General features: G+C 36.0%; 2 protein-coding genes across 2 annotated transcripts in view; both read right to left on the reverse strand.

Annotated features, from left to right (window-relative positions):
* Window positions 1-12,780, reverse strand: part of LOC129738327 (uncharacterized) — a 124,297-nt gene extending 111,517 nt beyond the window's left edge. The window contains exons 1-5 of the mRNA XM_055729511.1: window positions 12,566-12,780; window positions 12,331-12,508; window positions 11,864-12,258; window positions 11,455-11,806; window positions 3,327-3,519 (exon numbers count right to left, since the gene is read on the reverse strand). Coding sequence (XP_055585486.1) covers window positions 3,327-3,519; window positions 11,455-11,806; window positions 11,864-12,258; window positions 12,331-12,508; window positions 12,566-12,748 — 1,301 coding nt within the window. The 5' untranslated portion in view covers window positions 12,749-12,780. The remainder of the gene's footprint in view (window positions 1-3,326; window positions 3,520-11,454; window positions 11,807-11,863; window positions 12,259-12,330; window positions 12,509-12,565) is intronic.
* A 6,318-nt stretch (window positions 12,781-19,098) lies between these two features.
* On the reverse strand, window positions 19,099-23,925 carry LOC129745372 (trypsin-1-like). The gene is made up of 3 exons (XM_055738407.1): window positions 23,099-23,925; window positions 19,436-19,992; window positions 19,099-19,347 (listed from the first exon to the last, which is right to left on the reverse strand). Exons 1-3 carry the CDS (start codon window positions 23,613-23,615, stop codon window positions 19,165-19,167), a joined length of 1,257 nt encoding a protein of 418 aa, XP_055594382.1. The 5' UTR covers window positions 23,616-23,925; the 3' UTR covers window positions 19,099-19,164.
* Window positions 23,926-24,623: the final 698 nt, after the last annotated feature.

Raw genomic sequence — 24,623 nt, forward strand, 5'->3', positions numbered from 1 at the left:
ACAAAAATGACAAAAATGACAAAAATGACAAAAATGACAAAAATGACAAAAATGACAAAAATGACAAAAATGACAAAAATGACAAAAATGACAAAAATGACAAAAATGACAAAAATGACAAAAATGACAAAAATGACAAAAATGACAAAAATGACAAAAATGACAAAAATGACAAAAATGACAAAAATGACAAAAATGACAAAAATAACGAAAATTACGAAAATAACAAAAATCACAAAAATTACGAAAATTATGAAAATAACGAAAATTACGAAAATAACGAAAATTACGAAAATTAGAAAAATTACAAAAAATCACAAAAATTACAAAAATTACAAAAATTACAAAAATTACAAAAATTACAAAAATTACAAAAATTACAAAAATTACAAAAATTACAAAAATTACAAAAATTACAAAAATTACAAAAATTACAAAAATTACAAAAATTACAAAAATTACAAAAATTACAAAAATTACAAAAATTACAAAAATTACAAAAATTACAAAAATTACAAAAATTACAAAAATTACAAAAATTACAAAAATTACAAACATTGCAAAAATGACAAAAATTACAAAAATTACAAAAATGACAAAAATTACAAAAATTACAAAAATTACAAAAATTACAAAAATTACAAAAATTACAAAAATTACAAAAATTACAAAAATGACAAAAATTACAAAAATTACAAAAATTACAAAAATAACAAACATTGCAAAAATTACAAAAATTACAAAAATTACAAAAATTACAAAAATTACAAAAATTACAAAAATTACAAAAATTACAAAAATTATAAAAATTACAAAAATTACAAAAATAACAAAAATAACAATAATTAAAAAAATTACAAAAATTACAAAAATTACAAAAATGACAAAAATTACAAAAATTACAAAAATTACAAAAATTACAAAAATTACAAAAATAACAAAAATTACAAAAATAACAAAAATTACAAAAATGACAAAAATTAAAAAAAATAACTAACATAACAAAAATGACAAAAATGACAAAAATTACAAAAATTACAAAAATTACAAAAATTACAAAAATTACAAAAATTACAAAAATTAAAAAAATTACAAAAATTACAAAAATTACAAAAATTACAAAAATTACAAAAATTACAAAAATTACAAAAATTACAAAAATTACAAAAATGACAAAAATGACAAAAATGACAAAAATGACAAAAATGACAAAAATGACAAAAATGACAAAAATGACAAAAATGACAAAAATGACAAAAATGACAAAAATGACAAAAATGACAAAAATGACAAAAATGACAAAAATGACAAAAATGACAAAAATGACAAAAATGACAAAAATGACAAAAATGACAAAAATGACAAAAATGACAAAAATGACAAAAATGACAAAAATTACAAAAATTACAATTATAATAAAAATTACAAAATTTTACTAAATAAAACAGTTTCAAAAAATGTAAGTTATTATCTTAACAGCATTGTTGGATGAATCAGTCAGTCCGTTTTTTAATGTTCTTAAAGTCTATTCTGACGCCGCCGTGTCGGTTGTCATTCCCAATGAAAAGGGCTTTAGTTCTCCCCATCGCTTATCTTATGGCACACGGTCAAGTGCACCATCACACTCATCCCTTACCAGAATGCTGATATAGGCTGTCAGAAACTAAGCAAACTAATTACACCCGCCCTTTTGATTTGAGAATAGATCAGAGCGTGTTCTTGCCCCAGTTGCCTTAATTGATTTATTTCAAAGGAAAACAAACCTTGGGGCCTAATGAGTTTGAATTCTCCTTATTGCGAAATCGATTCATTCATTTCTTCGAAGCGCCAGAGGATAAAGCGGCTGAACGGATAGCTTCGAATGTCACGGTCGTTCACGATTCGGCTACATTTGCAGGATGAATGGTTTTTAATCTTTATTTCCTAAGCTTCAAGAATGTCGTGTGGGTGCGTTAACATCGGCCTCGCAGGTCCTCGGTCGTAAAAGTGAATCATATGCCTACCGGCCTGAAGCCCTGAACTTAGGAGAGCGTTGATGAACCCAGCTCAACCATATTTTGTTTTGACGCTCTACCTCATCCGAAAGAAGATGACGACGACGCCCGGTAGCTTAGGAGAGAGCAAAAGTAAATGTTGATTCGCGGGTAGAAATATTCTGTTTCTGGTTTTCACCAGACGTCTGCCTATAGTTTGTCTGTCTTCCGAGAGGGACGCATTATGAGGTCTGAGTGCGGGTGGCCATTTTCGGGGGAAAGTTAAACACAGAAGCTCTCTGGCATGATTTCAAGTACAACCGGCAGCTGCATTTGCCTAACTGGAAGCACAACGTGTATTTACCTGTATGTAAAAACCTTATGTTTACATTACGAGACGCTCCGTCAGGTTTGAACCATTTCAAGTTCACCGAGGTGAAGTGTCGATAGTGATGGCTCAGATGCTTCTGATGTCGCATAGTACACATTATCTTGAACTTGTAAGCTCAGGTGGTCCGTTAGTCAATTCTGGGGTCCGGAAATTTTCCCCATTGCCATCAAAATCAGCCGTTTCGGCGTTCAAGTTGACTAGATTTTATTGCTAAACTTTAACGAGAGAAGTTTTTCATACTCAATCTTATCCGCAGTTCAACTTCCTGTACCTTTCGGTTGGATAGACAAAAAGATGCATGGGAGATAGTCCAAAGCTGTACAAAACCATCACCCGCATGGCGCTTTTCCGTCAAAGGTGGGCGTCGCACCAGACGATTAAAATTGTCCCAACTGCGTAGTTCAGTGAAACCTTTTCAGGGCCTAGGGCAGACTGTCGATAACGCCAACCTATAGAGAGTATACAGCCAGCCAGGGTTTCCGGCTTGACTCTGCTCACAGCTACATTAAATATTTCAACATTGACGAAGCCCTGCAATGTCACAACATTGTGAAGAATCGTTGAGTCATCGGATCTTCGAACCGGAAGTACCATTGTATTGAAATTTTCCCTGGATTTTGTTTGAGACCTGCTACAATTTTGAACCGCTCCAAGGTAACGTTCAATCAATAATAACTGATAATCCCGATTTGAATCCGAGATTTGAAAAAAAAAAAAAATAAACAAGTCTCCGGTTGCATCCACAAAGCGGAAGTACACATTTCTCCCGTATTGAAAAGTGAAACCCGCGCTAGATTGTTGACTCTTAGAAGTTGCTCATCTGAATCATATCGGCACTTTGGCAAAGTTCGTCACTCCCTCTGCCACCTGACATTGAACTTGAACGATACATATTTGATGGCGGTTGCCTGCGTTTGTTGTTTTTGTTACGCTCAAAGTGTGTGCACCAAAGTGTCACTGACATCCGATTCAAGCGGGCGACGGCAGCGGCGGTGGCGTTGTTTTGGGGACGATGATGCTGCCGATGATGACGGGCGCAAATGACGACGACGACGACGATATCTTCCGCGCCCGCGAAAAGGTGTAATGAGCTCGTTGAAGGTCTTGCACGGATCATCGAGCGCGGATCGCATGAATCAACACCGAAAGTGTCAACTTGTGAAAGCATTAGCTTTGGATTTTGTTTGGTTAAACTCTGCAGTTCGATCGTAATGACCCGTGAATATTCGAATTTTCGAGGAGTGTTTTATTGAAGTAAAAATCAATAGTTCACAAACTGGTAAGTGTATTTTCTCGTGCAATAGTTCAGTTGATCAGAAATAACATTGCTACATTTGTGCACAATTTGATCTAGTTTATTTAACTTTTAACTAAAACCAAAAAAAAAAAGAAAGTGAAAATTATAACTCTCAAGTAAACTGGACTGTTGTTGATACACTCCAGAAAATTCTGATATTTCAAGCTTAGGAAACATGTTTATCATACTTGATGAGAAATTCCAATGTATGGAATTACAATCAGTATTAAGAATGTTGTTTCGAATTTTTGCAATTTCAAAAACTACAAAGTGCATCAATCAATTTTGCTTTCTTGAAGAAATATGAACGATTCAAAAAAAAAACAAAAATCAAAATTGTAAATGTGTATCTGGTCACTCTAGCACAGATTAATACAGACATGACTCTCATAAGAAAAATTCTTTCAATTTTTCGCAAGGATGATTGCATTGCCATCTAGCGTCGACATTGCCTCGCAATTCTAAAATTCACTGAATGAACCGTGGTAGCCATGAAATATTGACAATTCAAATTCAAACGTAAATATGTCAACAAACGGTAATTTAAATCTTATTGATTGCAGCTGATCGAGCAGCTCAGCTAGCGGAAAATCGGTCGAATCTCCCAGAAACACGTTAGCTTCGACAACAGAGTATGTAACCAACGATGGACCAACAAAAATTGTAGTTCAGTTCGCGTATTTCATCATTATGTTAACTAACGAACGAAGTTTTTTAGAGAATATCCGATTATCAGTGGGAGATTGATTAAACCTAGCTGTGCCAGAATTCGAAATCTATCTCGTGGTTATGTTGCATTAGAAATAGAATGCTACCATGAAACAGAAATGTTGTTTTTTTTTTGTTGTATGCAAATGCGAACGAAACGTCAAAAATTTGAATTCAGAAATGTTTACTATTTTTATCAGAGATATTTTATTAAATGAAACTCGTCAGGTAGTGAAAATATAACTTCTGCGGCACTTAATCTTGGAGTCTTTTCTCTATCTCTTTCTGACCCAGGCCCAGTTTCTAGTCCCAGTACGAGAAATCTTATGGAATCGAGACCAACTCAAGTGAAATCTGAGAAGCTGAAATGAATTATTTATTCAATAAATTACTTATTTAATTAATTGAAAAATACTTCTCAAAAATCTGCGTTTGAATAAGCACCTTTAGTTTTCTCGACCGAATAAACAAACAACAAACAGCTCACGGCAACTTGATTGTATAGTTCAATCAAGGTGTGTGTATATATAGGAGGTGTAACGGTATGCAAAACTCCCGAATCAGCCATTTTGTTTTGGCTACTGCGGAGTTCGTGGGGTTTGTTTACCAACAAAGCCCTCAGCTTAAACAAATTTACCAATGTTTACAAACAAACTCACTGAACTTCACCGCGTTCTCCTCGCCTACTTACTGACAAAGTCAGAAAAAGAGTGAAACAAACTGAAAAAGAGTGTCCTGTCTGTATTGGTCTGTGACTCTAGTGTGTGTGTATGTGTAGAAAGCAGGGACGGGATAATGTCATAATCATGAGCCAAAAATTGCAACTAGTGACCCATTCTTTCCCTCACATGTCGTTAGTTTTGGGATTTTTTCGAAATGAAAGCATGCTATGAATGATTGTTTTGGTAAAGAAACATTTATCCATGGCATTGGTCACTGGGATCTCAAATATTTCGGTCATGACATGATGGTTAAAACTGGTCATGAGATAGATCACCAGTGCTGTTTTTGACAACTTTGTTTACTAATTTTAAATATACTGTACTATGAGTCATGATGACAAAAGCTAACTAACAATAATATAAAAAATGAAAATAGAGATAAAAGTTTACTTTGTTAATTAGATTCCCTTTGGTTTCCAAATTTCATTCATTGCCAACCCTTCTCATACTTGACATCTATTTACATCACGAGAATATGAATGATTCTAACATTCACATTATAGGAAATATTTCTATCAAGGAAAGCCATTTCGTCAAATGGCCGTAGGCGCATTTAACCCGATATGCCCATTTAGGAAACCTTTCCCCTTCACGAAAACGATGATTGGATGGTCAAACAACCAAAATTCACGGCAGTTTTCGAAGTCGTCTATCTTTTTCACGTAGCAGAAGCAACAGGCTCAATAGGGGTCTTGCTACACACACATACAAGAGGTTTGTTGGGTAAACTTCAAAGGTTTTTATATGCAGAAAGAGCGAAATTTATCTAAAATGTTGTATTTTCCAGGAATGTATGTGTATTTTCTCTTAAAAAGAGTCAATTGGTATGTTTGAAATCATCTGCTTACAAGTGAAAATGACTATATGGATGTTTAATTGAAGTTTAGTCGTGAAACAAGCAGAGCAAAATTTAAAAAAAATCCCAAGCATCCATGAAGTGCACTAAGACTGGTTCCTGCAGATACTTTGTAGGCGAACTCTGGTTTTTCTTATAGAGTTTTCAATCAGGAGAATGAAGTTAATATAGGGATGAGATGAAGGATATGCAGAAAATATATCAAATTTAATTAAAAATAAAATAAAATAATAGTTGTATTCGGCAACACTGAAGATAAATAAAATAAAATAAATTTCTCTAACAACGTTTGCTATTTTGACAACACTAGACAAACAAACAAAACAAAGTCAGTCATTAATCTATTCTTGTGAGTGACAGACGTGTCTCAGTGAATTTCTGAATTGAGATTCGTAAAATTACGACAATGGCGTGGTTGGTAGAATAAGCTCAAATAACGCAGATATTTAAGGCTGCCGATTGTTTTGATTTGGCCCTCTGGTGGAATAAGACGGAATTTTTCTGTTATGTTATGATTTGGCTTTCCAGTGGAATGGATTTGGAAGCACAGATTTTCAGGACTGTTGCGGCTAATTGTTTGTTATGATTTGGCCATCCGGTGAAAAAAGATGGAATCGGCTTAGGAAGTGCAGATTTTTAAGGCTCCTGCTTGTTTGTTTTGATTTGGCCACCCTGTGGAAAAAGACGGAATGGATTACGAAGCGCAGATTTTCAGGCAGCTTTTGGTGATTGTTTACTTTGATTTGGCCTTTCGGTGGAAAAAGATAGAATTGGCTTAAGAAGCACAAATTTTCAAGAATACTGTCGAGTTATTCCGGCTCTGGTAAACAGAGACAAAGTGATAAGGAAAGCACAGTTTGAGAAAGCTGTTGTTAAGAATGGTCTCTTTTGCGGATTGTTCCGGCGACAGGAAAAGCACAAATTGGGAAGGCTTTGTAAAGAATATTTTCAGATGAAATGAAATAATAAATAAAAAAAAAAGATAAAAAAAAGATTTAAAAAAAAAGATTGGAAAAGCTTTTGCAGATAATAGAATGTAGAATTGAGATAAGGGATATTTGGGATATAAAATTTCCCAACAAATATTTTTGGCTGAACGACCGCTGAAACATTATTTAGTTCTAATTTTAAATCAGCTATCTTGCTGAAAGAAGGCAACCCAAATTCAGGAAGAAGCTGCTGTTCAGCCATTAAACATCGAGATTTGGAGAAATTAATCAGCGAAGATGACATGAAACGTCAATTGACGGATCATCGAAAAAAAAAACAAAAAGAATGATGTGCGATGTCTGTCCGATGTTTTCCAGCTACTTTTCCCCTCTCGTTTTGTTTTTTCTTCATTTAACCTTGTCTCGAACTTCGAACCTACGACTTCTTGGTCCCATGCCGCAGAACGCCGAACCAACCATGAACTCTGCTGAGCATTAGAAAAGAGTCGTACTTAAACAACCGAAATATCTCGCCCAATCAAGGTCAATTTCATATGAAGAAATTGAAAATGAAATGCTTCTAGAACATTAAAGTTCATGTTTCGGATCATTTTAATTATCAAAATGAGATCGGGTAATGATGAAAAAAAAATTCAATCTATTCGCTATCAAAAATTTTGATCTATTTGCTTTCATGCATTGATTGATAAACAGATGACCAACATATAGTTTGTTATGGCTGAAAAAGCGCTTTCAAAGCTACCTTTGTACAGTTGACGTCTGTCAAATTTGAATGGTGTCAAAAATAATTGAACAAAGGCTGAACAAGCTATTCTATAGCATATTCCCCTCCTACTTTCTAGTGGCTGAAATAAAACTTCCTTACACGCTGAAACAGCGCTGAAGTATTTCTTTTTTCAGCCAACAAGCTAAAACAGCAATCATCACATTACCACAGCATATTTTCAAGGAATTGGCGTTCTAAATCAGCAAAAATTGGGGTTTGAATGAAAAACAAGAGTCTGTAAATTGAGGATTCTATTAAGAATAGAATTGAGAAGGAATGTAGAGCTGAGATGAAGGATATGCAGAAATTAAATAAAATTTGTAGAATGGAAAATAAATATGAGGAATATGGAATAAAAATAAAGGATATTTGATAAATAAATTTTGTTCTAAAGAGAATAAAAAACAAAAGTCGACGCGTAAAAAGTATAAATTGGGAATAGAGGTGAGAAGGAATGTAGGGATGAGATGAAGGATATGCAGAAAATAAATCAAATTTAATTAAAAATAAACAAAAATAATAGTTATATTCGGCAACACTGAAGATAAATAAAATAAAGCTTAATTCTTTTAGAAATGGGACATTTACGAATGTATGTATCTCAAAAACCAATCGTTTGATCGAAATATGAAAAAAAAGCTAATCTTATAATAACTCATGAAAAAAATTGAAAAAATTATTTATCGTTTTTTGTAAGAAAAATTTCTACTGTATTCTTGTTATCTCCAATCGGCCGGCGCACACTTTTTTCAGTACGGTATTGATCAGTTCTTCCAATTTTTACTTCGTCTTATCTGTAATCTAGGTGGTTGCATCCTCCTCCTTCAATTTCTGCTACTTTTCGGTCCAATACTTCTCTTTTAAAAGAAACTGAGGGCAACTTAGTGGATACAGCTGTTTCGAAATTAACAAAATTTGATTATTTTTGAGCCACTTAAATGCGTTTTCAATGGAATTGGAGTAAAACCATCATGAGATTAAAAATGAAGTTTAATCGGTTAGTATAGATCATAGGTTGCAAAGGGTACATAGAAGATTACTCATTTTAGGCTTATAAAAAAGCAAAAACCAAAGTTTGCGTTTTGAAAATTGTCGTTTTTTCCACAGGAGCAGAATCTTGGCAAATCCTTATATTTTACAAAACAACCAGCAAAACCATACTTTAATATGCTAGGGACCTTACCACGAGCAGACATGTTATGGGATTCAAACGCTGGAATTTGTTTGAAATAGGGTTTTCATAAGTTTTGTCGTCCATAAGAAATCATCTGTCTCATAGCCTCGGTACCGGCTATACAGCTTACGAGCTCTGGAACTAGCAAAAATTTGTTGTTTGAGGTTAGGTTTGCATGGCTCATAACGAGGCAACAGTTTCAGCTTATCGGACAAAAAATTTGCTGGACATTTCAGTGATCTACACTTAGTTTTTTGCTTTTTAAAAATTAAAAATTCGGAAATGAGAACTGACTTCCCTGATGACCCTTAACCGTAGTTGCCGATCATGAACTTCACTACAATGCTCGATTTGAACATTGTGGACATTTTTGACAGTGTTTGCATACTTTTCTACCACTCACACACTGTATTTCTTTGAATAATCAACGGTTTTGTCAGCTATCAATTTGATAATGATGGTTTTTGAAGAAAATTGTACAAATATTTTTTTCTTTTTCTCTTGCATCGTTGATAGCTCAAAATGCGTGAATTTAAAATTTTGAATGTCCGACTACTTGTAAATGAGCTGTCAGCAAAATAAAGTGTCCCATTTCTAAAAGAACTAAGCTTTAAAATAAATTTCTATGACAACGTTTGCTATTTTGGCAACACTAGACAAACAAACAAAACAAAGTCAGTCATTGATCTATTGTTGTGAGCGACAGACGTGCCTTAGTGAATCTCTAAATTGAGATTCGTAAAATCACGACAGTTAAGAGCTTCCGTCGTGATATTTATCAAGAAATTTGCAGTATTTGTTTTGCTTCCACTGAAATTGGTGGAATCCATCACAGAATTTTCGTTTTTTCAGCGTACCTCACCCGAAATCGCGAAACAAACTTACACACAAGTAAATAAATATTCTGGCTCCCTATAAATATGCTGTACAGCAGAAATTTTACAAAGCTTTCATAAACTACTTAAAACTATAACTTTCTTCCTTCGAGCCGAATTCATTTTACATGAAGCTGTCACTAGTGTTTGCCCATCGGCTTACTTATACTAAAGTACTGTGCAAAAGCCCTTTCTTCATATTCACTCTCACCTGTGGAAAAAAATATCGGGCGATTTTTGGATGTGCTGGTCGAACAATGTGGAATGATTATTTACGCATGGAATGGAATTCAAACGACTAACCAATACTATTTTTTTGTTCTCCGATCAAACGAGAGTGCTTTCCATGATTATCAAGAACGATGTGTTGAGATTGTCTCAAACGATGGTTACAAGACTGCTTGTTGTCCAGCTACCACGAAATTGTATTAATTTTCTGTGTTGTTTTCCATCGACTTGGTCTTTCCGACATTGACTTTGAGACCTGCTGCCTTGGAGCTTTCGGTGAGGTCGTCGAGTGCGCTCTGCATATCCGGATACCTCTGGGCGAGCAAAACAATATCGTCAGCCAGGTCGAGATCGTTTAGCTGCTCCATTGTCGAAGGATTACATGGCAATCCTTTGTTTGACCTACAGATAAGATCTCATCAATTACGATGAGAAAAAGTAGCGCTGATAAAAATACATCCATGTCTCAGTCCAGCAGTAATCGGGATTGGATTGAACAAGACACCGTCGTGTAAGACCTTGCAAGAAAATACCTCGTACCATGCTTCGATGAAATGGAAATGGACTCGCTTCCCTGGGACTCCTCGTCGTCTTAGAGCTGCCGAGATGTTTTTGTGGTTCAGTCGGTCGAATGATTTTTCAGAATCCAGCTTGTGTAGCGTCAATTTTCTACTGGATCCTGTTTAGGATCACTTTGCAGAATGTCAGCGAAAAGACGATGCAGCATTTGTACTGACAAGGCAGGGTCGGCTTCCAGCATTTCAGAAGGAATGCAATCGATTCCAGGAGCTTTGTTGGATTTCATGTCCTTGATTGCCACTTCTATTTTGGCTGGCGAGGGCGCTTCTGAGTTGGGGTCGTTAATGCGACTTACTGTTGGCGCTTCAAGCTGTGAGTTTTGTTTGCCATCGCTATTCGTGATTTGGAAGTGTTTCTCGAACTGCCCAATCCAACGTTTGAGCTGATTTCTACGATCTATCAATAGCTGACCTGCTCGGTCATTCAGCCGCATTAATCGGATATCTTGATTGGCGTCAGCTCTTTCTTCCTGGATTTGTTTGGGAAATAAATCTGATTTTTTTTTGATCTTATAAATTCTCGTACGCAGAAATAATTCTTTAATAATCATGAACCACACACACACAAATCGTGAATATAAAAAAACGGATTTCAACAATAAGATAAATTGATATAGAAGTCTCCTTAGGTGAAAAAAGTCGGATGTTCGCGTTTAGCCGCAGAATGATGATGTGAAACCAATATTAAAAGATGAATCAAATTCATCCCGTCAATATGTAACTTCAAGATGCCATAAAAAATATCTTTCTGGGGTCTCTGTTTTTGTTAAAAATTTATAAAAACATACACAAAAATAGTATCATTCAGACACAATCCTTAAGGTTTAGCCTAATTGCTAGAACGCTTGTTATCCAGATTTATGATCACATGTATAAGCCCAAAAAATAATAATCGTATTCATTTTACGTTAAAGGTTTTTTGAGTTTATTAACTACAAGGACACGCATCACGAGTGTTAAAATTGATCCAGGACAGAAATCGATTCACACGCGCATATATTCCCGGATACTTGGGCTTAGCACAGCCATAACCATACGAAACAACTCCAGCAACGAAGTACTTTCCCGTTTCCTTGTCGATAATATGCATCGGACCCCCACTATCTCCTTGGCAGGAATCTTTGCCACCTTGTGGAACCCCTGCACACAACATCCGATCGTTGATTTGAAACGAGTAGTACTTGCTCTGATTCTTGCACTCATCATAGGACATGATGGGTACCGTTACTTGTTGCAGTTTTCTGGGGAACTTCCCGTCACCCAGTTTACCCCAACCGGTGATAATGCCCTAAAATAGAAACCACTATTAATTCAATTTTAATTTAGTATTCAATTTATAACTCACATCATAGCCTTCATACGTTAAACCTTCCGGCGGTAGACAAACCGGATAAAGATTGTTATCGATGGGGACCGTTTCGTTCAACTTTAGCAGCGCCAAATCATTCACTATGAAAACGACCGCATTGACGAACCAGTTGGTCATGATGTACGACACCCGTCGTTCGAAAGTTTCCGCTGTGGGTTTGGCTCGATCGTACAGGAGAAATTTAACGGAGAACAATCTTCGATCCGTCTGGACGACGCAGTGGGCCGCAGTGAGGACATAGAGATCGTTTATCAGCGATCCTCCACAGATGAATCGATTATCGTAGTACAAGGCCACCATCCAGGGGTACGTGTCATTAGGTGCATCCGCTCCGCCGACAATCCGAGACGTGTTGTGACGGATGCCACAAGCTGCATTGGATAAATTTGAAAATAAATCATTGGTGATATTTATAGACTAAACTTTCATTGAAGGAAACTCACAACACGCGTTACAATTTTTGGGTTGTCCTCGATAAGCAAAAACACTGACTATTGGAAGTCCGAAGATGGTCGTCATCCAGCTCCATAGGCTATTTAACGAAGGCGCCTTCTGGTTGAGTTGTTCCCTGTTTGGGAAACTATCTATGATAGTGTTGCTGTCTAGCGGATCTGTGGAGTTCTTAGAGGGTAGATCTTGAAATCGCAGTTCACTCTCACTTTACCCTATTATACAAACCAACTCAGGAGCCTCCGTGCCACGAAATCTATTTCCCAACCGAAATCTTCTCCTCCAATCGGCCAACCCTCGATCGTCTCTGTCGCCGACAGTCGTTGTTGTTGCTTTCCAATCGACCAAGATCACCCCAACAAGACACGATGCAACGATGCATCTTCCCAGCGACGGCAAACCAGAAGCCATTCGTTACAGACGACAAGTGAACTTGAACTAAACGGCCGACTCCAGGCCGACCAACAAATTACTATCCCATTTCACCGGATTGTGGAGGCTTCAGCGGTCAAACGAGAGACCAAAAGGTGATGACGGCCAATTTCCCCAAAAACAAACGTGCACGATCATCGATCAGAGCTCACAACAGCAGAAGACGGCAAATGTGCCAAGAGCAGACGGCGAGAGGGAAAGATGTTTGTCTAGTCGCGTGGACTCACGCGCGTCATTCCTATCAAACGGGGCTGTTAGGGAGGTTCATTGATAACTTTCAGGCTTTGGAACTCTTCTATCAAATGTATCTGTTTTATATAGGGTGAGTGACCCTACTTTGAGCCAAGGGCTTATTATGGTCCAAAAGTTTTGAAAATTGGAAATAATTCATTCCGTTGGTATAAATGTAAGATACTCCTATGCAAACAATGAACTCTCATTCTTCCTTCATCCTATCATATCGCTTTTTGTCATATAAAGTATTTCTAATAAAATTCTCAACGTTTTAAAAAAAATTTACTGTTCAATTCGGTGGTAAAACAGACAGCTCAATTAGTGGAAGGCATTTTATGAAAGCAGAGTGAGTAGCAAAAGTTCAAAACCCCAAAAGGGGTATGGGAGAAGGACTATCGACAAAGTTCCGAAAATCACTCATTTTCACTGAGCCATGCTCACCAAGGAATATAGTAGTGCTATAGATATGCTATAGATATGCTAGTATAGAAGGTAGTGCTAAGGCAGCCCTACTCTAGTATTGGTACAAACTGCGACGTCACAATCACGAAAAATCTTTTGATTTACAAGGAAACTTACATTTTTCGTTGATAACACGAAAGATCTGCTGAAAATTTTCCACTTTGTACGCATGTTATTGTAGAATGATTCTTGTTCTTCAAGATTGGTTCTAAAAAAGTTGGACTTTCGAGTAATTTTTCTATAAAAAAGAATTTTGATATTCGAGAAACGCTGAATTTTCCCAATTCAAATTTGCAAGACTTTAGAATTAGTTCAAAATTTTTCATGAAAATGTTAATGTCATGTCTATTGTTCTACATAAGAATTGTATATGATAAACCGGTTGGATAAAAATCTTGCCTATCAGTTGAATACTCGAAAATTAACAGCTAAATCTTTTAAAAGCTGTTTTTTAATTTTTGCACGTTTTAGCTTCAAGCTGACACTGCATCAAAAAATAAAATAAGAAAAGTATGGGAGAGTGGGGAATCATGGGCCACTTTTTTCGTTGTTCCATAACTTCTTTATTATAAAAGATAAAAAGAAAATAAAAAATGGTATGATTTTCTACATTTTCAAGGTATCATAAGGTATTTTTTTAAAATTTATAATAAGTTATTTCCCCCCAATTCTGACTGTTTGAAAAAAAAGCAATATTTTTTGGATTTTGAAAAATGGTGGAGAATCGTGGGCCACCAAATCCAAATTGACCAAATAACATGCAAAGTTTATGAGTTGACCCAAAACTGTGATTTTCTAATTCATTTCGTTATTTTAAAGCAATTTCAGATAATGAAATAAAAAAGAGAGCTGTGTATGATCGAATAGATTCCAAAACCTGGCTCGCGAACGTTTTGGCAAAATTCCTTATACAGGATGGACAAAATATTTTTCATAACTCTTAATTTGGCATAAGAAAACTATACAGATAGGAAAAACGTATTTTAAGTTCTGAATGTGTATAAAAACATAAAAATATAGGTGGTTCATGATGTGTGGCCCACGATTCCCCACAAGCTATGATTTGCAAATTGGTTGCGTTTGTGTGATTTATTGATGTTTCATTAAAAATTCCTTTTCGACGTGAAGGATCAGGAAAAACTATAAGATCATAAGCGAATGAGCATATTTTTGTTATGCACTTTAAGTCCCCCATCGATGTAATTAACGGGTGTTTTTTTTTTAATTATGTCAGTAATCTTTTATAACTTTTTTTAGCTTGATAAATTAAAAAAGCATTTGATGCGTATTTAAGTCAACAACATGTAGAAATATATGCTAAGAACTTAAAAACCGCAAAAACATGAATGGAACAAAATACTATAGACTAAGGTTGCCAGATTGCCCGGTTTTTTCCGGGTTTTCCCGGGTATCTAATACAAAATAAGGGGACAATCTGGCCCGGCCCGGTTGCCCGGATTTCGTTGAATAATGCTCGGATATTGCCCGGATTTATTTACTTTATTTGGCAATAAAAACACAAATTGTGTTCTCATAATTTTTTGAGCAAGTTTTATTAAAATGATTATGAAACATTTTTTGGAATCCTTAAATATAATTTAAAACCTGTCGGGGGATTTTGAAGAAAAAACTGTTTTTCCAGTTTTTTTCTTGATTTTTATTGATTAATTTTTGGGTTTTGACAAAATTTGCCCGGATATTGCCCGGATTTTTGGTCATCAATTTTGAAATCAAATGCCCGGATTTTGCCCGGTTTTTTTTTTATATAAAATTGCCCTAAATTGTCCGGCCCGGCTAGGTGCTGAAAAAATTCTGGCAACCTTAAGTATGCATCTATTTTTAAACAATGAGAAGAAGTCTGCTGTTGAAAAGCATTTCTCTGCTTATGTCATATAGGAGCACCTTAAAATCCAATCGGACAGACTCACTCTGTTCTCGTGAAAAAAGTTGAGAATATCCGTATCGTTGCAGCACAACCGTCGGAGAGCTCTTGATATTTTCCGAAATTAGGTAGTCCCTCGTCCGTTGGTGTCTATACAAATTAAACTCGGAAGTCAATTTTACCGTTTCATTGACATAATTTGGCTCGATCTACCATCCGGAATCGATTTGGGATTTATGCCCCGGCAAGGGCATCTGGTTGACTCCCACATAGCTTGTGTAAGAAACAATTCCCGGTGTAAATGAATCAATTGCTGAAATATTGATACCGTCCGTGGTTGTCAATTCAACGATTTTTTTGTCAGGAGTTGGAATGGTTTGAAACACAGTACAAGCGGCCGTTTGAGAAGTGACGACTGTTCTATCGAAATGACCATTATGATCCGTGTTGGCGGAATCTTTGAATTGTGGTGTGTTAAAATTGGTGATTTGAATGCATCTGAACAATTTTCACCGCATTTGTACATTTTGCTACGTTTTGAAGACTCTTTGGAAGTATAGACATTATAGGTTTCGTAGTGTCTGCCGGCGTTGGAAAACTATCGTCCATGGCGATCGACATCATCGCCACCAATGTGTAAGAAATCTTACGTGTCAGCAAAAATTCCGCTCCCTTGTATTTGTTGATATCGTGGGTCATTCCTAAAAGCTCGATGAAATTTCTCATTCAGTCGAAATTAACTAAACAATCCTTTTTCTCCAGGAATCTGTAGTGGATGATGGTTTCTAAATGAATGACCTGTTTCGGATGAATCATTTCGAAATGAATTTTCAACTCTGAAGGAATTCCGGTAGTCAGATCGTTGGCCCACGTTTGAAAAGAGTTGTATGACAACTAAGTGAACAAACTTAACTTTTCGTTAAACTGTTTAGCTTTTTCGTCAGTGATTGGAGATCCATTTTTGATAGAGTCTTACATTCGAAGAACTTTGCTCTCCAGAAGCACAAAATCCGTATCGCCAATGTTCGGATCCAGGATTATTTTGTTGAGCAATCGCGAAAATGCTTCAGCCCGATCATCCAGATCCGGATAGGCATTGACGAACAGGATCAGGGTAATGATGTTTGAGGTTTTTCGTTCTTCGTACTACCGTTGGATCATGTCCATCAGATGACGGGACTTCACGTCTCGGGATTGTACGTCTCGGTGGTCGAGTGGTTAGCGTGGTAAGACGATGATCGCTGGTCCACTGATGGCATGGGTTCGATTCCCATCTCGGTACTGGTTGTTAAATGTTAATCTTAAGTTGTCCATGTCGTTTATTCAGTCTGTAAAGCCTAAATCGGCTAAGACGGTGTATGTCTTTCATTTACTGCAGGTGATGGTCAGCTTTATCCAGGATTTTGCTGGTCAAGTAACTGTTGCATAGTTCTTTTTAGCAGCGTCAAGCTTCAGCTGGATTGATGATAGTTTTGACCTTAGAGTATTTAGTCGCTTCATTGGTTAGTTGACCAATAGCTCCCTTTAAACTTTCAACAATTCCACTGTTTTCGCTAACTAATTGACTTTGAGGCTTTGTCATTTCAGTCTGCAGAGCACCTAGTTGTTTCTTATGATCTTCAACCATCGTTTGTTGCTCCTTCTTAGTCACATATCCTTTGCTCATAAGTTTGTAACGTTGCGACAAATGCTTCAGTCGCAGTCAGATTCACTTAAACACGTCTGTCGCTCACAAGAATAGATCAATGACTGACTTTGTTCATTTTATTTTATTTATCTTCAGTGTTGCCGAATACAACTATTATTTTAATTTATTTTTAATTAAATTTGATTTAATTTCTTCACATCCTTCATCTCATCCCTACAATTGGCACAGATTGTTCCGACTCTGGTAGACAGAGAGGCTGGAAAAGTATAGCAAATTTTTTTGTAGAATTGAGATGAAAGCCGTTGATAAAAATTTGGTGTAGAATTGAGATGAAAGATATTTGGGAAAATAAACAACAGTTTTTGCTAAGGATGAAATATAATATTAAGATAAAGTTCATTTGATAAATTTAAATTTTGTTCTGGAGAAAAATAAAAATCGCATATAAATTTTTTTCTTGAGAATAAAAGTGAGAAGGAATGAAGAGATAAGATGAAGGATATATAGAAAATAAATAAAGTTTCTAAATGATTAATATAAAACAATGGATGAATTCAGCAACACTGAGAAAAATTATATAAAATATTTTTTTTTATGACAGCATTTTAAATTATGGCAACATTAGGCAAAACCCAGGGGAGCGAGGATTAAATTCACATTCACAAATCGTTTTTGTATCGTTTTTTTAACTGTCCGGCAAAAAGTCAGCAATTTTCGAAAAGATTTGTAATCGTTTGAATTAAAACTTTCGATGATAAATGTAATGTAACTCGGTTGTTCAAGCGCTAAATTTGAGTCTTCAGAGTTGATTGCAGCAGATTCAAAAGTAAACATCGAAATCGATATTACATCAGCTAGATTATCCAACGCCAGCCTGCCAACTCTGTCGTAAATATTAAGTTTTGAACTATATGAAAAAGTTGCTCGGTTTATGGGAACTATCTCTGTCTCTAATTTAGACTATTCTTAAACCAACTTTTAATCAAAGGATTATATTTAATAGCTTCAAAAGCTTCAACGAAATTTTAGCGAAATAACACGCACGAACCTGCAAGAATGTACCAGAACAAAACAAAACCTAATTGAATAATTTTCAAACGCGAAACGGGTTCTTTTCACCATTAAAAAAGTTTTATTGAAAATAACTTTACAAGAAAGTAAAATTGGAACTTTCGCCCTGGTCGGTAGATTGATGAGAGAAATTTAACGTTTGAACGAATTCTTTTATTTTTTTTTTATTCAGTCGTCTATAATAAACAAAACTAAGTCAGTCTGAGTGAATCTCTGAATTGAGATTCGTAAGAATCATAAAATCCTGACACTTTGTAACCGAGTCATCCAGCCATTTTTGAGCCAATCTATAAACCCTCTACCGATTTTTTTTTTAAATGAACAGTTTTACGAAAGAACGTTACTTCTAATCTCTCAACACTGCTCGTGCCTAACGTAAATGGCTAGCAAATAGTCAAGCAATACTTGTGGCACCAGCAGCCTAAAATTTTTATTCGTCTTCTCTACATAATGTGGTTGTAAAGTTTTTTAAACAACTTGAAGTTGTTTAAAAATAACGGAAAAAATTATGATGTTGATACTCAATTCAATTCCGTTAGAACAGAGAACATTAGAAAATCTCTCACATAACCAAAAACTTTAAACCAATTTTTGATAGTTATTGAAAAATGAAAATTAAACGACACTGATCTTCTTGACTGGACCACCTTAGTGGAAGAAATTTCTTGGTTGACTAAGTCCCACTTTATTGTGATCGAACAAGGAAATGCATGATGTGTGAAATGTGTGGTAAGGTTTTTTCCTTCTCTGAGCCAATTTTCATCTCACGTATGAGGCTACGTAATCTTTTCACTAGCATTGTGCTAGATCGACTGAAATTTAAGAGAGCAATATTCAAATTGTTGCGTTGCCACGAGTGTGCTTCTCTTAAGTAACGTATTGTTTTTGAACAATATTGTGTTAACGTATGAACCTTATTAATAAAACCTTACACGAACGACCGTGAACTATAAACAAATTGAAGCCCTAGAATGCATATCACAACCCAAAATCTTGCTTTCACAACAAACACAAAACTCAACTTCAACCAGATCGTTTTCAATACTCAGATTTTCATTAAATTCTAAAATTCTTACACTCCAGGATCATCATATTGCCCTATTCCGGTGGGTCACACAAACATCCGTCCCGTGAATTGTTCTTGATCCACTGCAAGTAGCGATTCACTCGAGTATAAACTCCCGGATAGTTTGGTTTGGCGCAACCTTCTCCCCACGATACGATCCCAACGACCTCCCTCAGGCTAGTATCGCCAATCTGAAGCGGACCTCCACTATCTCCCTGAAATAAAATCGATCAAAAAAAAATCCCGTTAAAATTATATCATCACGTGGCAACTTTCTCGCCAGACTGACTGATGATAGCTCACCTGACAAGCATCGTGACCTCCGTCGGGGAATCCCGCACACATCATGTTGTCGGTAATTCGTGACGCTCGATAGGCGCTCTTTTTGCACTGCGCATTGGTCATGATTGGGACCTGGACCTTTTGCAGAACCTGCGATAGACTACCGTTGGCCAGCTTTCCCCATCCAGTGACGGTTCCTTCCTTGTTAGCGTACGATTTGCCCGGAGTTGGCAAACAAACGGTCACAAATCGTTCCACCACATTGACCGCATTATGCAGCTTGACCAGGGCAATATCATTGTTGAAAGTGTCCAAACTGAACCCATTGTTACCGTGCAATTTTTCAACGGCCCTGATCACCATCTTACTGTGCTGGACGTCGTACAACTTGACCGTGATCTGGGCCGCCTTGAAGTTCAGCACACAGTGGGCCGCCGTCAGGATGTAGCGATCGCTTATCAACGTACCCCCGCAATAATACGTCCCTCGATAGAGCAGCTGGACCATCCACGGGAACTCTTTGATATCCGCCTTGACGCCACCGACGATGCGAGAAGTGATTGGCGAAACGCCACAAGCTGAAAAAGGGTGACACAAAAAATTAGAAATACAATTTTGACAATTTTGAAAATTTTGACAATTTTGACAATTTTGACAATTTTGACAATTTTGACAATTTTGACAATTTTGACAATTTTGACAATTTTGACAATTTTGACAATTTTGACAATTTTGACAATTTTGACAATTTTGACAATTTTGACAATTTTGACAATTTTGACAATTTTGACAATTTTGACAATTTTGACAATTTTGACAATTTTGACAATTTTGACAATTTTGACAATTTTGACAATTTTGACAATTTTGACAATTTTGACAATTTTGACAATTTTGACAATTTTGACAATTTTGACAATTTTGACAATTTTGACAATTTTGACAATTTTGACAATTTTGACAATTTTGACAATTTTGACAATTTTGACAATTTTGACAATTTTGACAATTTTGACAATTTTGACAATTTTGACAATTTTGACAATTTTGACAATTTTGACAATTTTGACAATTTTGACAATTTTGACAATTTTGACAATTTTGACAATTTTGACAATTTTGACAATTTTGACAATTTTGACAATTTTGACAATTTTGACAATTTTGACAATTTTGACAATTTTGACAATTTTGACAATTTTGACAATTTTGACAATTTTGACAATTTTGACAATTTTGACAATTTTGACAATTTTGACAATTTTGACAATTTTGACAATTTTGACAATTTTGACAATTTTGACAATTTTGACAATTTTGACAATTTTGACAATTTTGACAATTTTGACAATTTTGACAATTTTGACAATTTTGACAATTTTGACAATTTTGACAATTTTGACAATTTTGACAATTTTGACAATTTTGACAATTTTGACAATTTTGACAATTTTGACAATTTTGACAATTTTGACAATTTTGACAATTTTGACAATTTTGACAATTTTGACAATTTTGACAATTTTGACAATTTTGACAATTTTGACAATTTTGACAATTTTGACAATTTTGACAATTTTGACAATTTTGACAATTTTGACAATTTTGACAATTTTGACAATTTTGACAATTTTGACAATTTTGACAATTTTGACAATTTTGACAATTTTGACAATTTTGACAATTTTGACAATTTTGACAATTTTGACAATTTTGACAATTTTGACAATTTTGACAATTTTGACAATTTTGACAATTTTGACAATTTTGACAATTTTGACAATTTTGACAATTTTGACCATTTTGACCATTTTGACAATTTTGACAATTTTGACAATTTTGACAATTTTGACAAAATTCACTGGATTTAATACAATTGAACATAATATTAAACTTCCAAATTTAAGAATATCAGTAGGACAATCGTATAGAACATAAAAAGCCTTTTACTGAAATGTTGTTCCATTCATGAAATGCCCGAGATGGATATAGCTTTTCTTTGTACTGATGATATCATTTCCAGGGCATTGCAACTAAAGAGTTTTCAGCAAAATTGAGTTTGAACATAGCTAGAGAAAAAGTTTCAACTTAAGATCACCAGTGAAATGATTTTTTGAAAATGAGCTCTCAAATTATACACAGTTGGTTTTTTAAAAACTAAAATTAACCTTGAAAAACTCTATTATCTTATAAGATCCTCTCTTAGGTTGCTCTTAGCCTCTTTTGTAGTCAAATTTTTGTATTAAATAGCTCTTAAAAACATCAGAAATTTTATAAAGTTATCTCTCAATTGATTATCTTAAGAAAAAAATTATTGACAGATATTTGAGAAGCAACGTTTCTTTCCTTCTCCTTTTTCTTCTTCTTCATCTTATTCTTCTTCCTTTTCTTTTTCTTTAACCAACATAACCAAAACATGTAAGCATCCTTGAAATTAAGAGGGAAGTAGGGTCTAACACTTTCAAAAAATCGATTTTTTATTTTTTTATTTTCTTATTGTTAAACATTTCAAGAATGTTGTGTCAAATTTTCAAGTCAATCGAAGCAAAACTGTAGAAGTCATAGGCCTTTATCTCCTCTTATTTAATACTGCAAGAGAGAGAGAGCAGAAACTTCAAACGCGTTTTTCTCGAAAGCACATTTTTAAAGTCCGTGGACATCGTCATTTGAAAACTACTTCACCGATTCTTTTCAAATTTGGAACATATTTTCTACTTATAAAATACCAAACTCCAACGATTTTCTTTTTTTTTACTTTGGGGATATTTTACAGATAAAAAATGGTGGAGTTCCCTGCCAAACGCATTATATAGGTTTTCATGAAAATAATGCAATGTAAAAGTCATCTATCAAATGAATTGATCTTACCAAATAAGTTGTCTGTGAAATAAGTTTTCGATACAAGAAAATCCATTTTACACTAATTTTGATTCGTGCGCCATAAGTTGGCAGGAGCAGCTCGCCCCAGCAATTCTGCCACTTGGAAAGATATTTATTATTGAATGTTCTAACACTGCCTTTCATTTTAACTCTTAACTTTCACGCACAACTGTTCTAATTTCACATAACTTGTTTTAATCAAAACAATCTTAAATCCTTTTTTTTCGAATTAATTACAGGAAATTTCTCGACCAAAACAAAAACGCGTGCGTCACCCAAAAGTCATGGCTTACTTCTGAGAGGCAACGTTTCTTCCTTACACTGCTTAACTGAATCCGTCCTCTTCATTGTTATAAGCTTGATAGTTTCGAGCTGTGTTGATACCCACTATCAACAAGCGAAAAATAAACTGACCTTAATCATTTCAACCAGATTGTTTAGGTTTTTTCATGTAGTTTTTTCCTTTATCAGATTTTTACCTCATATGAATAAGTATCACCAATTAAAATACCACAGACATTTTATATAATTCCTGATCGATTGTATTTTAAGGTCATTTTAAAAACTTAATTCAAAAAACCTCAAAAAACATTTTTCTAAAAATTTGATAAAATCGATCAGCTATAAAATCACTTCTTCACGAATGGTAAGTCTTTTTAAAAAAACAAACTATCGTATTGGCAACATTTTTCAACGTTTGAAACAGTTAACATTCGTTTGTCGTGCCCAAAAACCATATTGCGCATTCCCACGAGAAAAAAAAAATCGCACCGCCCCATATGTAATAATGCCATCTATATTTACTGCACGCTGAGCAATAGTCCGGTTTGGTAACCGGTGAGTCTTCCTGCACCTCCGACGTTTGGCCAACGCCCGCGAAATTTAGCACATTGGCCAACCAGGACAGCAGCGGATTTCGCGCCCGCTGCCGCTCCGTCTCTGACATCACCGGGGTGACATAAAGCTCGTAGTTGATCTTGTTGGTGGAATCCTTCTGGTGGTTCCGCTTGTTCGCGTAGATCCAATTCAAATGCTCCAGCCGCTGGACGACAGACTGCACCGATTCACTTTCATTCAGCGCCGAGTTGCTTCGTTCGGCCAGCAAACATAACACGACACAACACGACGAAACCACGAAAACTGTTCTCATTCTATCACGCAGCATCCGATCGATCGAATGCCAATCCGAAGAGCCGATCAGATAGCCCACCCGAAATAGAACTTCTTCGGCCCCCCCACAAGGATATCGAACAAACTTTTCACGCGCTTCACCACTCAAATAGGAAGGTACCGGATCTTTCGGTCGGTCGGAACAAAACATCGACTTCCTCGTGTCGACTTCCTCGCACTCACTGCGGCAATCGAGCTGCCGTCCATCGGGGCGAACCTACTTCGGGACATTTTTTCTCTTTATCTTTTTTATTTTGAGTAACTGAGTCAACAAATGAAAAAAAATAATTGGAGAAATGTAAACTGATTCACAACTGACGGCAAAAGCGATTGGAACTACAACAACAACAACGGCGACGACGACCACCACTTTTCATTTGCAGCCAAGTCCAGCCGTGAGGGAGAAGTGGCAGTCCTCCCACGCTGCATCCACTCGACACCTTCCCTGATCCCGACTGTCCCCCTCGAAGACCACCCCATTCACTTAGGTAGGTACCTGAAACCTCCCGATGGTGATGACGGAGATAGTTCGACTGCCCCAATGCACATGAATCACGACGCGCCCTTGCTCAGTCAGTCAGTAATTACAATCATAGGTTGTGGAAGGGCCATTCAATCACAAACAACCAAACAGCCATCCGTCGGCCATTCGTCGTCTTCGTAGTCGACGGCGTTCAAACAAAAATGGGCCTCTTCGGGCGGCAAAATCGAACCTGTTATTACGATCATTGAAATCTCCACCAACAGCAGCAGCTGTGAGTGCAGTTGACTTTTGGATTGGACCATTCATCTCAAGTTAAGTTGCACCACAAACAGCTGAAGGAACAGTTCATCCAGGCGGAACCAGAGAGGAGATCGAAGAAGTAGGACGAGCAGCAGCGGACATTTCAACCCTTTCCCTGCAAAGTCGCATCCTGCAGAGGTCTCGTTGCGCACTGGGGAACTTTCTTCGTCTTTCGGATGCTGCACGAGTGAGTGTGATCCGCGCGTTTTCGAGACACCCACACGTTTCGCAATCATCCCACCGGGTCGCGCTCAGACTGAGTGTGCACCTCAAGTGGCCGTTATTCGTTCGACGTGATCTGGCCGGAGAGTGTCAGATGTTGAGGCTGCGCAAAAACAGATGGTATTGGAGAATGTATTTTTTTGCGCATACAAA

This window comes from Uranotaenia lowii, chromosome 1 (genome assembly GCF_029784155.1).
Source record: "Uranotaenia lowii strain MFRU-FL chromosome 1, ASM2978415v1, whole genome shotgun sequence".
Classification (NCBI taxonomy): Eukaryota; Metazoa; Arthropoda; class Insecta; order Diptera; family Culicidae; genus Uranotaenia; species Uranotaenia lowii.